Raw genomic sequence first — 17,041 nt, forward strand, 5'->3', positions numbered from 1 at the left:
GAGGTGTCAGAGCTCAAAGCGAAAATTGAGAGATAAAAACATTTTGAGACGCATATTTTTCCCACCAACGAAAACGACTTATAGCTCCCAACACTTTCAATGCTAGATATATCATAGGTGGTTCCCAAACAGAAAATAAAGTTTATTCCTTTTTCCACCATACTTTCACTTTCCATAGCTAACCGTATCCACGGGTGCCCTCCATACCAACACCTTCCAAGGAATTTATTATTCGACAACATAAAGTAAATTCATTTCTCATTTCGAAACTGGGCATCCCTAATACCTTTGCCTTACTCTCGTGTAATGACAAGTGAATAAACACTCATCGTGAGAATAATACATCTAGCATGGAAAATATTGGCCACCTCTCACCGCCTCATGAGCGGTACGAGCACACAAAAGAGAAATTTATTTTGAAAATTAGAGATGACACATACAAATTTGCTTAGAACGACAAAAGAATACCGCATATAAGTAGGTATAGTGGACTCATGTGGCAAAACTGGTTTAAAGGATTTTGGATGCACAAGTAGTGATCATACTTAGTGCAAAATGAAGGCCAGCAAAAGATTGAGAATCGACCAACCAAGAAACGAATAATCTCGTAAGCGAGCATTGAGCATAATTAACACCGAATAATGCACCACAAGTAGGATGTAATTTCATTGGATGACTATTGACTTTCGTGCTTGCATAGGGAATCACAAACCTTAACACCAATATTCTTACTAAAGCATAATTACTCATCAACATGACTCACATATCACATCGTCATATCTCAAAACTATTACAAATAATCAAGTTTATTTTGTCCAATGATCTTCATGAAAGTTTTTATTATATTCTTCTTGGATATCTATCACTTTGGAACTAATTTTTATGTGTTGCTTTTGATAAGCTAAAACAAATGTAATTGAAGATCATGAGCATATTTTTCTTTCTCTCAAACTAATTTAAGTGAATCAAGAGAGAATTTCTTGAAAATTTTACTAACTCTCAAATAAATCTAAGTGAAGCAAGAGAGCATTTCTTCAAAAATACTAAAGCACACCATGCTCAAAAAGATATAAGTGAAGCACTAGAGCAATTCCATAGCTCATAAACATTTAAGTGAAGTATATAGAGCAATTCTAACAAGTCATGGCATAATTTTGGCTGAATCACTTGTGTCTTAATATTCATATCATGATTAGATATATGATCTAGATTATGCTAGGTAGCATTCCACATAAAAAATTTATCTTTAATTTGTATCATTTACCTACTCGAGGACGAGAAGGAATTAAGCTTGGGGATGCTGATACGTCTCCGTCGTATCTATAATTATTTATTGTTCCATGCTAATATTATACAACTTTTATATACTTTTGGCAACATTTTATATTATTTTTTAGGACTACCATATTGATCTAGTGCCCAGTGTGAGTTCCTTTTTGTTGCATGTTTTTTGTTTCGCATAATATCCATATCAAACGAAGTCCAAACATGATAAAAATTTACGGAGAATTATTTTAGAATATATGTGATTTTTGGGACGTGGAATTAATGCAAACAGAGGCCCACGGCCTCCACTACCCACCAGGGTGCGACCTACCCCCTGGCACGCGGTGGTGCTGAGTGTGCACCCCGTAAGTCGGTTGGGGCTCTTCTTCGGCCGCAAGGAAGCTTATATCCGGAAAAAAAAACCTTGTTAAAATTTTAGCGCAATCGGGGTTACGGATCTTCGGATATTTAAGAAATGGTGATGGGCCAGAAAACAAGAACGCAAAACAGAAGAGAACAGAGAGACAGATCCAATCTCGGAGGGGCTCTCGCCCCTCCGCTGCCATGGAGGCCATGGACCAGAGGGGAAACCCTCCTCCCATCTAGGGGGGAGGCCAAGGAAGAAGAATAAGGAGGGGGGCTCTCTCCCGCTCTCTCCCGGTGGCACCAGAGTGCCGCCGGGGCAAGGATCATGACGGCGATCTACATCAACAACCTTGCTGCCGTCAACACCAATTTTCTCCCCCTCTATGCAGCGGTGTAACCTCTCTATTCCAGCTGCAATTCTCTACTTAAACATGATGCTCAACACTATATATTATTATCCTATGATATGTGGTTATCATATGATGTTTGAGTAGATCTGTTTTGTCCTATTGGTTGATTGATGATCATGATTGGTTTGAGTTGCATATTTTATTTTGGTGTTGTCCTATGGTGACCTCCGTTTCACGCAAACGTGAGAGATCCCCGTTGTAGAGTGTTGCAATATGTTCATGATTCTCTTATGGTGGGTGGCGAGAGTGACAGAAACTTATACCCTAGTAAGGGGGTTGTTGCGTATGGGAGTAAAGAGGACTTGATACTTAATGCTATGGTTGGGTTTTACCTTAATGATCTTTGGTAGTTGCAGTTGCTTGCTAGAGTTCCAATCATGAGTGCATATAATCCAAGTACGGAAAGTATGTTAGCTCATGCCTCTCCCTCATATAAAATTGCAATAATGATTACCGGTTTAGTTATCAATCGTCTAGGGACAAATGACTTTCTTGTATGACAAAAGATATCTAATAAACTACTAAATTTATTATCTTACAATTTATTTGTAGTTTTATTCTCGCAAAGTACTTCTAGTTTTATTCTTGTTCTAGATAAAGCGAATGTTAAGTGTGCGTAGAGTTGTATCGGTGGTCGATAGAATTTGAGGGAGTATTTATTCTACCTTTAGCTCCTTGTTGGGTTTGACACTCTTATTTATCGAAAAAGACTACAAACGACCCCCTATACTTGTGGGTTATCACTTCACATTATTCCCCTTGAGATAAGGTCACCTAGACCTCGCCCAATCACTCAGGTAAGTCTTCAAGGTAGACTTCCAAACCTTCACAGGCTTCGTTCACCGGAGATCCACAATGATTCTTGGATGCTCAAAATGCGATGCCTAACCGACTAGAAGATCACAGTCTTCAAGTGTAATAAGTCTTCAGTTCACGCGAAACAGAAAGGCTTTATTGATGCTTAACACTCTTAGGGCTCTGGGTGTTTTGGGTTTGTCCTCGCAAGGATTCTCTCTAAAAGGCTTCGGAGATGGGTTGCTCTCAAACAACAAAAGTCGTACTCTTAACTCGGAGCAGCCACCAACTTATAGTGGGAGGGGTGGCTATTTATAGCCAGGGCAGCCCGACATGATTTGTCCGAAATGACCCTGGGTCATTGGGGAACTGACACGTGTTCGAACGGTCGGAATTTGAACCCATGCGGCAACTTTATTTGAGCTCCAGGTAAAGCAGACTCTACCAACTCTGGAAGAGATTTTGCTCTCGGTTGTCTTCGCTCAAAGATATAGGATATTAGGTTGAGCATCATGTTAGTTTTCTAACTTTGTTTACCTCGACCCCATTTAACAGTTCAGTGGTTCCTATGACTCAAGAATGAAGAAATTGAAACTACGAGAGAACTATGTCTTCGCGCTCCATTGTCTTCAAGCGAATGTCTTCACGTATCATTATCTTCGACACGAATGCCTTCGCGAACCACCATTGTCTTCAATGTCTTCATACATTTTAGGTGTCATCTTCGATTGGTAAACCAAATCAATGGGGACTTCTACATGTGTTCTCCTGTGAATCTCACAAACACATTAGTCCCTCAGCCAAGTTTACCGTCAATACTCCAAAACCAACTAGGGGTGGCACTAGACGCACTTACACTCTCCATCGAGACGGAAGAGCAAATCCCAACCTCAAGTTATCTAGTCTCTCGTCATACATATTCGATGAACCCATAAGTTGTCATATGATCATCCTGTTACGGATGACGTTGGAACAACCCCAAAGTGCAATGTATGGTATGGAGTGACTCGATACTATCATGGTCTAAGGAACCATACATATTTTAATTCATGTGTTATGAACTAAAGACTTCAGACGATATAATCTCTAAGTATAATAAACAGCTTGGGTCAATTCAACACGAGTGTTCTACCAACATCGCGCTCTAAAATGTTACTCGCATATGCCCATGATTAGGAAAACGGAATCATCAAATTAACAATTGAACTAGTCCTAGAGGCAAGATTAGAAATCCGGTTTTACCGCTTATGCTTCTACACATGTTAATGAGTTTACATATGAATCAACCATAGCAGTTATAGCATAGAATATAAACATCAACTACAAACTTATAAATAAATAATACAAATATTATTGTCTCTAGGGCATATTTTCAATAGTAGCTAGTACATAGTAGCTCAAAACATGATCGACAATATGTCCACTACTTAGTATCAACCATGGCAACTACTAGCGCACTACTTCTCTCCTTTAGGAATATATGTGAAGAATAGAAAACCCCTGCATCTCCATAGTGGAGTACATAAATCCACCGATCTCCAATTTCCAGCTTGCACTCATTCAGTATTCGCCTCCATCCATCAATTTAGACGAGTCCATCTGGTAGGGCTGCAGTGAAGTATGTGCGTCTGAAATTGGTCTTGTCATGGCAAATAATTGGCATCCCACCATGGTCATCCATCACCGCGGGCACAATACATCTTGGGATTTTCTGTTCGAGAACATAATAATAACATAGTAAGATGTGTAGTTTATTTAAGAACAGTGAAAGAAAAAGATCGACTAGTGGCACAATAGTAAAAAATCTTACCATGCATTTTCTACGAATGTTGGTATTCTTTAAGGTGTGGACTAGTGGCAGGTATCATGCATCATTTCGTCCAGCTCCGTAAGTGCCCTTAAGTGACTCAATACTATGAACAAAGGAGACAAGGTACCAATTCTCCTCCCAAGTAAGCATTTTGCCAGCAGTGTATATGTGTCATCTACTATCTTTCGTATTTTCTTGGAGCTAGAAAATAAGCTATCAATTTTAAATAAGCAAGATAAGTAGGGGTGAATCACAACTATTTTTGACAAGTTTATTTGGAGCAAGGTAAGTAATATCAAGTTTATTTGACAAGTTTGTTTGTTTAAGAAACTCACACGGAGGAAGAAGTAGAATCATGTCCAAAACCACCCAAATTTCTTAATCATTTCGAGGGAAGATGGCAATATCAAAGGTTATATTCATACCATGCTCAAATTCATAAGCTTCGGCCAATCCTCCCTAATTAAGACAACCAAAATATGTGCTACATGACTGTAGACCGTAGCTTGAAAAATGAAGACATCTTTCGTCTTGAGGTAAGCGGTCCTCTCAGTCACCTCATCCATGTCGCGGATATAGAGCTTACTTGGCGGTCATCGCTCTGAGTGAGCTAGGGACACCACGTTCTGACAGTCGGCGTCGACAACACGCGGGACAGCAAAAGGTGGCTGCAGGCGACATTGATCCTCGGTCCTACGTAGTAGCATACTCGCGTCGCCTTTGTGCATGCTGTCTCCGGCCCACTGGAAAGCCATTAGCCAGCCAGCCAGCCAGCGGTCTCATTTTCCTCACACACACAAAAAATAAGCAAGAGATCTCATCTGGAGAGAGCGATGCACAGAGCAGACCGATCCAAACGCGCCACCCCGCGCGCGGCCGCTAACAAGCATGTTTCCATCCGCTTGTCGCCACGCACTTTGCGCGGTTATTCACGAAGGTGCATAGATCCGTGGGGCGTGGCCGATTGACCGGCAGGCAGGCACACACAATCGCACAAAGCAGCTGCCGGGGCGGGGCACGCACAGAGCAAAAGCCACACATGTATACCTCACACCGTTACACGGCCTGCGGGCGCGGACCCAGGTCTGGACAAGCACGTCTCTTTCTGGCCAGAACACCACATATTACCGACTTTCTCACTGTAACTAGGGGAGCAGTGCTGCGCGTGCGTACAAATTGTGCATCGCGTGGCGCAACTGTTACTGTAAGTACCCTGCTGATGCCGATGCGACCGGCAAGAATCAGTCGACATGTCGACAACCACCGTGCTGGCAGTACGCCACATGACGAGGAGCACGGCGTAGGCACAAACATTTCCTGTGTTTTTGGTAACCGTCCTAGTCGATCATCTATCCCCCTTGTCTTCTTTCGACCATGTTTCATTGTCACGCTTCCTGGACATTGCTAGCAAGTACTCGTACAAGATGAATGGGACGCGTCCGAGACTTGCTGGCCCTGGATGGATCTACCAAATACCAATGACGTGTTTGGTTGCTCGAATCTATATTGCATGTGTTGCATGCTTCATCCAGTTGGGTCTGGTTGAGAAAAAACGGACTAAAAACCAACATCTGCGTGTTGTTTGATCGCCTGCATACCCTTTAGCCTGCCTACTGCAAAATGGAAGGTAGGTTGTTTGATTGCGGGCTTGTTTAGACTGAAACACAAGGCAGGCTGTTTGAGTACATGTAACACATGTTGTCTGGTAACCTCCACGTGGAGATGGTGAGGTTACCAGCACACTAGTAGGCAGAACAAATCAGAGACACACAAAGATAGCATAGGAACAAGTTAAACATAGTACGAAACATTAAATAAGTAATCTTAAACCAAACCAGCACGACATGGTCTTAAACAAGCAAGCGGGAACCAGTTTAACTCAAAACATGTGCAATCAGGCAACGGAGAGATCTCTAGACGTTCATGGCGAAGGCGTCGTCGTGCTTCTTGCACTTGGTTGATCTGCATTATGAAAAGCACAAAGTAAAAAAGGTTGACCAACATTCAATCCTATCGTCCAGAGCCTCTATATTTACCCGCCCAAAGGCTCTAGTACTTACCCACCACCGCACACAATTAACCCTCTCTGTCTCTCACTAGCCACTCCTCTTCCATATCTTCATCGCCATGAACCCCATCCCCAACCCCTTCCCCAGGGGCATTGGTTGGAGGGCTTTCTTCCTTGGGCGCTCACTCAGTGATCACACCAAGTTTGAGAACACCATGGAAACGTGCTTTAACTTCACCAGCATCGAGGACATGCATAAGGAGGCAAACGTTGTGGTAAAGAAGGCAACGGCGGAGGAGTTGAATGTGTTGATTCCTGACCCAGTGAAAGGCGTTATGTCAGTGGACATACTGCGCTGGGCCATGGATTAGGCCGAGTCCGGTGATGCTAGTCAGAGAGCAAGATGGGCCAAGTACAGGGGGTACACGGCTCGTCAAGACCAATCAGTCGCCGCGGTATCGCCGGTCGTCATCGTTCTGGAGCTGAAGGAAGAATAAGAAGAAGCGGTGGAGGTGGTGGTCAGGGTGCCGGAGCCAGGTCACCGTACTATGCCGGTTGTTCTAGTCGACGACAAGGATGAGGAGATGGTGCATGCTACGATTGAGCCGAAGGACAACTAGAAGGCCCAAGCCCCCGGTGTTCCAAGGACCTCCATGGTCGCTGCGGCTAGGATTTAGCGCTACTATGTAAGATCTACCCCAATTCACCATTCCCATTGTACTCAATCCCAATTAAAACCCTAAAATCCATCGCTATTTGCTACTCATCAAGATGTGCTGATCAATCCTATTGAACCCCCACAATCAACCGTACCCCTAGCACACGGATCGAATTCGCAAATCCAATCTTAAACGCAGATCGAATATGAAAATCATTAGCGAGGAGGTCAAAATAGGTCTTACCGCCATTGCCGAAGTGCTGCAAGTGATGGACACCAGTGCTCTTCTTGCTTTTCTCCGCTCCGTTGATCACCGCCGCTAATGTGATAGTGGGAGAGTGGAGAGCGGTGAGGGGAGGTGAGGGTAATTAAAGCCGGTGCTTCAAGAAACAACGCAATGTCTCGAGCATGGCTCCTCACATGCAGTCGGCGCCGTCCATGTGCTGGCCGTGAAAAAATTGTCGATTCGGAGGTTCCCAGCGGGCCTGGCCCAAGGTACTTTAGGTTTCGTGCTATGCAGACCAAACCGTGAACACAAGCAACCAAACAGACCTTTTCTTCCTGCACGGATTTGGTTAGGGTGTATGCGAGCAACCAAACACGTCACAAGTCTTCGCGTGTGGTAGCACCTGCTCAAGTTTTGGTGCGCCGTCGCCATAGCTGCTCCTTTCGACCCGATACTCCTCATGTAGCCAGCGAACGGCCCATGACCATGACCCCCCGTGCCATAAACCAGGAAATCTAGTCTAGCACAAAGGACTTGGTACTCGATCACAATCACATGGGCAAGGACTAGAGAGCACTGTTGCAGAGACAAGGTGACAAAGTTAGGCTTCCTTTGGTTTGGTTTAGAGGAATTTTATAGGAATTCTAGAGGATAGGATTTTTATAGAATTTTTTCCTTTAGAGCCCTTTGATTCATAGAAATGGATTCCTATTCCTACATAGGATTGGTTCCTATCCTCCACATTTCATAGGAAAATAAAAAAGAGCCTAGACTCAATGAAAAAATTTCTTTGATGTCAACCAAATGACATCTTGTTTCCTATTCCTACTCATAGGATTTGAGATACATGTCATCTCCTTTACTACAAGATTCCTATTTCTATGATAATCCTATCCTATGAACCAAAAGAGGCCTTAGCCAGGGTCCCCGCCTGTCTGGCCATCTTGCCAGACTTTTGACCGTTAGTGGCAGCGAGCAATGCATCATGACAATCCCCACGGGACCACGACGTCACGCTGCTTCCTGCAGCATGCTTCAAAGGATCGACCGTCTCTGATCCCACCGGTAGAGCTAAAGAGACAAGCAGAAGAAACATGCAAACCATTGTACACATGCATGCATGCATGCATGCTCACTTATTCACCACCAAAGGTAGTAAGGCTGGTGGTAAAGCAAAAGATCAGACGGCCGCTGCTGAGCAATTTTTAGGGCCATCACAATCAGTAGCTCTAAGCTAAATTCTAGCTGGATTTGACCAAGGCAGGCGATTTCGATTACGATTTCCTTCAGTATGCACAACTCTGATGATGCAGCTTGCGCGTTACCAGCCACAATGAGCCAGCTGTGTAAAACAGCATGCACACAGCCACGATGAACCAGCCGTTCATCACGAGCGCGTATCTCAAAAATAGATACTTAAAAGGCATGAGAATGGGAGTTACAACCCCAAGCCATGTGTAGACCATGTTCTGCATTGCATAAAGAAATCATTCCATTGGTCTGTCGAAATTGAAATGTTGTTTGCAGCTCAGGTAGGTCATGTGCCGATTCCAGCAGAAGATTTGAGTTTTTCCATAACTTCATTCAATGACATATCAGCATTAGGCTGGTTGACTTCTGGAACACAACTTACAAGGTAGGTGCATCGGTTTACTCTGCAAGAGCCATATTATTGCCACCATCATCTTTTACAACCAGAAAATATTCTCCGAAACAAAAGAGAAAGGGACTTCCAAGGAAGAGCAGAAATGAAGTGAGTGCAGCCTCTGCTGCAGCGTGACCACAAGACCTGCCAAATTAAGCAGTGTTGAATCAGTAATCCTTGTTATGATGATACTAAACGAAGTGAAATAATTAGACATGACTTCAACTTCAGGTCTAGAGTTCGATAGGCAAAGGCCCAAACTATAGCTAGTACTAGCTAGTAGCAAGTGTCTTCTCTCATCATAGATTCAGATAGGCAAAGGACCAAACTGTAGAAGGCACCCAGAAATCTAGATCAAAGACCAGCATGTGCAATTCCAGATATAGGCATACAGCCTGTACCACTCAATAAAGTGAGTAACAGGGTGGTACTACAATGCAGATGCTGCCAGTGAAAATGTATGACAGGTTGAAAGTAGATGCTGATAACAGTTGCCCTGATGCAATTATTAAGCATGCTACAAGACAGACAGACATTGGCAGCATGATATTCATGAAAGAAACTCATAAAATGAATATGACACAGATAATGCAAATGAGAAGGCAAGCAAGGAAAGAACTAGATATTCTGAACATAAGTTACAGTAAGATAACAAACACGGTGATAACGACACAAGAAAATCAGTTAAATTCAGTTAGAAATAATTTCCATGCAGAATTGAGACATGACGGTTTAAGTGTTTATAGTAGCACAATAAGGCTCCCACCGGACAACACATAGAAGAATTCCAATATATGGAGAGTATATAGGTCATAGTTAATGACTACTACGGAAAGAAAATCAAAACACCAGAGAAAGAACAATGTTGAATGGCTCAAACCAAACTTTCTCTCAATAAAATGGTCCGTAATTAAATTTCTGCGTGGAAGAACGTTATCGTAGCGACGATAACTTGGAAAGGTATAAGCGCTTTCCAATATGCGACCCGCTATCCAGGCGTGTCAGTGTACATTGATAAATATATTATTCATTGAATCACAAAAGTAAACAAACTGACTAGTCCGTATTCAGCATATTTATTGACCTTCAAAAAGATTTTCTTGGTTTGAGGGAAATCAGCACGCTGACATAATAAATACATGCAAAGCTGCTATTACGGTAGATTAAGCATTTTGGAATCTGCCACAGTTATAAATTCTGGACCTAACCAGCCTACTTTGCTTGCCTCAACGCAATAGCATAGCTCAACTTTTGCCAGCCAAACATCTTGGTACCCATCTTGACCACATTAGCCCCAAAGAGGATAAAATTGGTGGTAAATACATTAGCTTAGTCGGTTCAACCATTTATTGACTCCAATAACATAGCTGGTGTAGAATTGAACTGGCTTTATAACCATGGCATATATTCCCTCCGTCCGGAAATACTTGTCGGAGAAATGGATGTATCTAGACGTATTTTAGTTCTAGATACATCCATTTTTATGCATTTCTGCGAAAAGTATTTCCGGGCGGAGGGAGTAATATTTTTTATCTCCAGTCAATTTCAGCACACCAGATAGAAACTATTAGAAGGCTCTTGAACCTCTGAAACCTAGCATGTCAAACTCAAATACTGAAAGCATCTCATCTGTTACAGATTGTTTCATCTCTTGCACAGTTGTGCCTTTATAAAATAATAACTCAGATGTATCACAGATGTGTAACACAGTTAAAATAAGGTTGGTATTTAGGTGCTTTATGCACGACTTAGCTAGGAGATCTTTAGCCATGGTTTCAAAAATATCGCATAGACGGATACTGATCAAAATTAATCATGGTTCATATCTCCAAATCCACTACAAAAAAATCAGAAGCTACTGTGCCAACTATCAATCCATGTTTTTTGTTTTGACACACACACTATCGATCCATGTTGTTTTACTCCAAAACACAAAAACATGTTAAGAGAACATCAATCAGACACTTTTGGTCCATACAACAATCAAACATTCAGAACTGAAAGAGAATTATATTTATAATGCCCGCTAGATATCCCACTGAAAAAAGTGTAAACCTTATATCCATGTTGCATTAAGATTGAGCCAGCAATTAATTGGTTAGAACAAGTTCCATATATTGCAAGGTCATCTCATTTGTTACCTCTAGGCATGTTACAAGATGAGAGTCCTGCTAATTCCAGTTCTCCCAAACGTACAGCAAAACATCATAACTCTTTATGTAAAATGTGTGCACTCTAGAGTGAAAGATTACATCTACTGAAGTTAGCATGAACAAACTAACTTGAAACACAACCTACTCAAAATAAATAAAACTTACAGGCGACACAAACAAATTATGATTCTTCCTTCCAGACAACATTAATAAGTATACACATACACATAATATAGCAACAGACCCTGGAAGAGATGCATGCAATAAACAAAATATAAAAATCCTAGAGCCTTGGCCATGTCCATGTCCATGTCCATGTCCATCGCATTTGTTTTAGACTCCCAAGCATCTCTACTCGGCCTAAAATGCGATCTCGAGGACCCCGAAAAACTTGAGGCCGCTCTCCGTCCATATTTGCAATGAATCCAGTGGATCATCCTCATGGAGGAGGTGAGGGGTGCACAAAAGGAGGTAACCTTCGGTATCACCTTGGGGGAAGTCCAGGGTATGATTGATTAATTTATCACTCCAAATCTAATCCTGGTTCACTCGAACCATATAAGCCCATATCCAGAACTCCGATCAAGAAAGAAATAGAACCGCCTGCAGTATACAAAATGAACTTTGTAGTTTGGATTATTCCTAACTTTCTGACATCCTTTCTTTTGCTTTGATTAGATGTTGTCATGCAAGAAGTTGTGAGTGGTTCGAATGGTTCCCCACATCAACCATCAGGCGCAAGCCATCTGTTTTGAAAGGATAGGGTAGGATGGTGCTGGAAATGGATTCTTGTGGTGTCAGTAGGCTCAAAGGGAATGGAAAACAGGATTTGTGATTCTCGTAGCTCGTTTAAACAACATCCTCATTTTATATCACGATGTTCAAGCCAACCAATATATCTTTGATATACACTTGAAAACCAGAGACTTAGCAACTCACAATGATATACTTAACCTTGACTTCAGGCCATAACTAAAAACTTATGCCGCATGATGCATTTCCCTCTAAAAAGATGGTGATGAAGTTGGGTTACTGTCGAACCAACCATCATAATTAGCTAACTATTTCACGAGTTGCAACAAGGCAGAATATCTCATTTCACAAAGCAGGGTTGGATTAACAACTATACACACGTACTGACGCCCCGAATCTACATTTGATTCTAAAAGAACAGGCAAACACTGATTCAGATAAAGATTACAATTAGCCCTGCATGACACAGAACCCTAGTTCTAACCCCAGATCTAAAGGCAGCAGCCCTCACCTGGATCACTTGGTGTAACCGCCGCCGACGGCGCTGTAGTCCTCCTCGACGGCAGAATTGACGTAGGGGACAGGGAAGTCCTTGGCGGGGTCGAACTGCTTGGCGGCCATGTAGCGCTCGAGGTCGGGCTTGCGGAGGAGGGTGCGGCGGACGGGCGGGCGGTTGCGGCGGCCGTCGCGCGGGTAGTACTTGATGTCGAACACGGTCTCCGGGTCGGAGGTGGGGATGATGGCCCTGGGGGAGTCCTCGCGAAGGGTGGCCGGGCAGGTTTGACGGTATTCGAGCGCGCCCGGGACCGCGCTGCGGTACTCGGGCGAGGAGCACGGGCCGGTGATCTCCCACGGCTTCTTGAAGAATTTGCGGAATGTCTGGATCAGTGACTTGCCGGCGCCGGCGGCGGAGGCGGCCATCGGGGGCGGTGCGGTGGCTACGGCCCGACGGGAAGGGGGAGGTGGGGAACGGGGGAGATCGGCAGATGCGGGAAACGGGCTGGTTCAGCGACGGTGAAGGCCGAAGAAACCTGGATTTAGCTATGGGTGCACTGCACAACGTGGCCTGATCTGGACCGTCTAGCCGGGAAGAAGGCCGAAGAAAAGAGCACAGTGGTGGAAAGGAGAAATTGTCGATGCAAACCAAAGTTGTGGTGAATGGATCAATGGAACTATGTTTAGTTGTTGTTTTTTAGCAGGGAACCATTTTTTTAAGGGAATGCCTATTCGGCGCACTTTATTTCGAAGCCAACAGAGTTACATCCTGAATTACAAGAGGTGGTAAGAAACTAGAAGGATCATCATCTCAAAAAACAGAAGACTTCGACTCATAAGAGTGTTTGGCTAAGTGATGTGCGACCAAATTTGCATCCCGCTTACAGTGTTGGAAAGAGATACCAGCAACGTGCTTTGCTCTAGCAAAAATTTCTGCCAAGGTTGCCGAGCAGGGGCCAAAAATTTCAGTGTCACCATTGCATGCATTAATCAATTTCAAACAGTCAGACTCCAAGGTAACCCACGAGCATCCTAGTCGTTCCAGTAGATCCATTCCTTTAAGCATGGCTAGAGACTCTGCTGCCATTGCATCCAAAGCATGAGTAATTCGCTCAGCAGCGCCAGCGATTGCCTCTCCAGAACAGTTGCGGGGGACTACTCCCACAGCTCCTGTCCCATCCTCATAAAAAGCCGCATCCAAATTAAGTTTATAGGACCCCGAGCTAGGCTTTGTCCACATAATTTCAGGTGGTGCACTAGAGATCGAGACGGCACCAAAATTTGATGTTAGAGCTTGGATTGCAAAGGCTGTTCGAGTTGGGGCGGCCACCTGTTCGCCTTTAGCAATCTCTCTTCGTTGGTACTAGATGTACCAGCATGCAACGATGATTGATTCCTGTAGCCCTAGACCACCAAGGATCGGTGATGTCTTTGTCCTGCTACACAACAACTCTTCTAAAATTACAGATCCTGGTCGGTCAGATGGCAGCGCTTGGTTGATCACCTCATCCAGCCCAAGTACCTTCCACACAAGACGAGCACGCCTGCAAGTGAATAGGAGATGGCGGATGTCCTCGGAAGCAGAAGAGCAAATCGGACATTGTGCAGATACTGGAATATGTCTTGACGCGAGAATCCCATAACAAGCAACAGTACCATGCAGCGCCTTCGACATGAAGATCTTGATCTTGCTCAGGATTTTTAGCTTCCACACAATATCCCATACTGGGTTTACCTTTGAAGACCCTTGTCCGTCCTCCCGTCTGATTCGAGCTCCAAACTGATGCTCCCACTCTGAATAATAAGCAGATCGGACTATGAACATACTCGTCTTTGTCTTGTTCCGTGCTACAAAATCTTCAGTGAAGAATTCGCTCAAGGGAATTTTCAGAATATTTTCCACGTCCACCGGCAGGAACACATCTCTTAACATCTCCTCGTCCCACCTTCCAGTGTTTGGGTTGATTAGCTCGTCCACAGTTTAGAGAATAATATTCCATCTCCGAGTCTGAACCTTCCTGTCATAAGAGTTTGGCAACCAATGGTCGTCCCAGATATTAATTTGAGTGCCCGATCCAACTCTCCAAACATGCCCACGCCGGAAAGTTTGCAATCCCGCAACTATACTTTGCCAAGTATAGGATGACCCTTTCTTTGGTCCCGCATTTAGAAAATTCCCATTAGGGAAATTTTTGGCCCTCAACACCTATGTACAAAGTGAGTTTGGGTTGTTCAGAATTCTCCAAGACTGCTTTGCAAGCATAGCCAAGTTAAAAGAGTAGAGATCCCTAAAGCCCATTCCACCTAGCTTTTTTGGTACACACATTCGCCACCATGCAAACCAGTGAATCTTTTTTTGTTCTTATGAATCTCCCCACCAGAAAGCAGACATTGCATCATTTATCTCTTTACACAACTTCTTTGGTATCTTGAAAACAGCCATGGCATACACTGGTATTGATTGGATCACTACCTTTAGTAGGATTTCCTTTGCACCTAGTGACAAAATCTTTTATTTCCATCCTTTCAATCTTTGGATGACTCTCTCCAGAAGATACACAAAGCTATCACTTCTATCCACTCCCACCATGGATGGCAATCCAAGGTACTTATCAGAGATAGCTTCTGTCATTATATTAAGCTCAGCACAAATTTCTGCTTTCGCATCAACATTCACATTGGGGCTAAAAAAGATACTGCATTTTGCTTCACTCACCAGCTGCCCAGAGTTTGCACAGTATTCACCCAGTACTTGTCTCAACGAGGTTGCATTAGTCATATCAGCTTTCATAAGGATTAGGGAATCATCATCAAGAAGTAAATGTGATACCGATGATGCATTCCTGCACACCCTAACACCTTCAATGCCACCAACCTCCTCCTTATGAGCCAGAGCACTGGACAAACCCTCTGCACATAGCAAGAATAGATAAGGGGATATAGGGTCACCTTGACGGAGGCCCCTAGTAGGGGTGAACATATCTGTTTCCTGCCCATTGAACCTTACTTTATAATTTACAGAGGTAATGCAGGCCATTACCAGAGATATAAAATCATCATGAAAGCCCAATCTCCTCATCATTCTCTCCAAAAATATTCACTCTACATGGTCATATGCTTTGTGCATGTCGAGCTTAACCGCACAATATCCAAATTTTCCAGTCTTTTTATTTTTAATGGTATGCAAACTCTCATACGCTATGAGCACATTGTCGGTTATTAGCCTTCCTAGCACGAAAGCACTCTGCACTGGAGATATTACTTCATCCAATATCACCTTTAGTCTCAGGGCTATCATTTTAGAAATGACCTTATATAAGACATTGCAAAGACTAATAGGCCTATATTGGGAAATATTTTCCGGATTCTCAACCTTAGGAATTAACACTATAGCAGTATCATTCCATCCTTCAGGGATTTTCTTATTATGCAAAGCATCAAGGACTTCATTCGTGAGTGCCTCTCCAATGGTATGCCAACATTTTTTTAAAGAAAATAGCATGCAAACCATCCATACCTAGTGCTTTAGCATCACCAATAGAAAACAGGGCCTTTTTCACATCCTCTGTTGTATACGGCTTAAGTAGATCATCATTCATATTGCTTGTAACCCGTGGGACCACTTTTTCAAAAAAAGCTGGGTCAGGCTCATCAATCTCAGTTGAGAACAATCCAGCAAAATAGTCAGATATAAGTGGATTTAAATACGCAGACCCCTCGTGCCAGTTTCCGTGGGCGTCCTTCAATCCCGTAATTCGATTTCTCTTTCGTCGGGCAGACGCGACATTATGAAAATAATCTATGTTTCAATCACCGAACTTGATCCAGTCTACCCTACTCCGCAAGGCCCAGTGGATCTCTTCAATATCTAGTAGCTTTTCCACTTCCGCTGACAATTCTTTTTGTCATGCAATGTTTTCACTAGTAAGTGCTTGAGTAGCTACCTTCTCTAGCTCTTTCTGCGTGCCTCGCAATTTATTCTTTGTTCGATTCTGAACAGTCCTGTCCCACCTGTGCAAGATGTCGTGTACGATCGACAACCTCGCTGCCAAGGAGACCGATTGCGCTGTAGGTCCAGAATGCTCCTGTGACGCCCCCGATTTGACCGTACACTAATCATGCACGCAAATGTGTACGATCAAGATCAAGGACTCACGGGAAGATATCACAACACAAGTCTACAAATAAAATAAGTCATACAAGCATCATATTACAAGCCAGGGGCCTCGAGGGCTCGAATACAAGAGCTCGATCATAGACGAGTCAGCGGAAGCAACAATATCTGAGTACAGACATAAGTTAAACAAGTTTGCCTTAAGAAGCCTAGCACAAACTGGGATACAGATCGAAAGAGGCGCAGGCCTCCTGCCTGGGATCCTCCTAACTACTCCTGGTCGTCGTCAGCGGGCAGCACGTAGTAGTAGGCACCTCCGGTGTAGTAGGAGTCGTCGTCGAT

General features: G+C 43.5%; 1 protein-coding gene across 1 annotated transcript; it reads right to left on the reverse strand.

Annotated features, from left to right (window-relative positions):
• Positions 1–9,087: 9,087 nt before the first annotated feature.
• Positions 9,088–13,152, reverse strand: LOC125544832. The gene is made up of 2 exons (XM_048708602.1): positions 12,602–13,152; positions 9,088–9,328 (listed from the first exon to the last, which is right to left on the reverse strand). The coding sequence occupies exon 1, from the start codon at positions 13,009–13,011 to the stop codon at positions 12,607–12,609; it is 405 nt and encodes a 134-aa protein (XP_048564559.1). The 5' UTR covers positions 13,012–13,152; the 3' UTR covers positions 9,088–9,328; positions 12,602–12,606.
• Positions 13,153–17,041: the final 3,889 nt, after the last annotated feature.

This window comes from Triticum urartu, chromosome 3 (assembly GCF_003073215.2).
Source record: "Triticum urartu cultivar G1812 chromosome 3, Tu2.1, whole genome shotgun sequence".
Lineage (NCBI taxonomy): Eukaryota > Viridiplantae > Streptophyta > Magnoliopsida > Poales > Poaceae > Triticum > Triticum urartu.

What these genes read in the sequence shown, in the direction of transcription:
- LOC125544832 (XM_048708602.1), bottom strand. Translation starts at nt 13,011, where the DNA reads ATGGCCGCCTCCGCCGCCGGCGCCGGCAAGTCACTGATCCAGACATTC.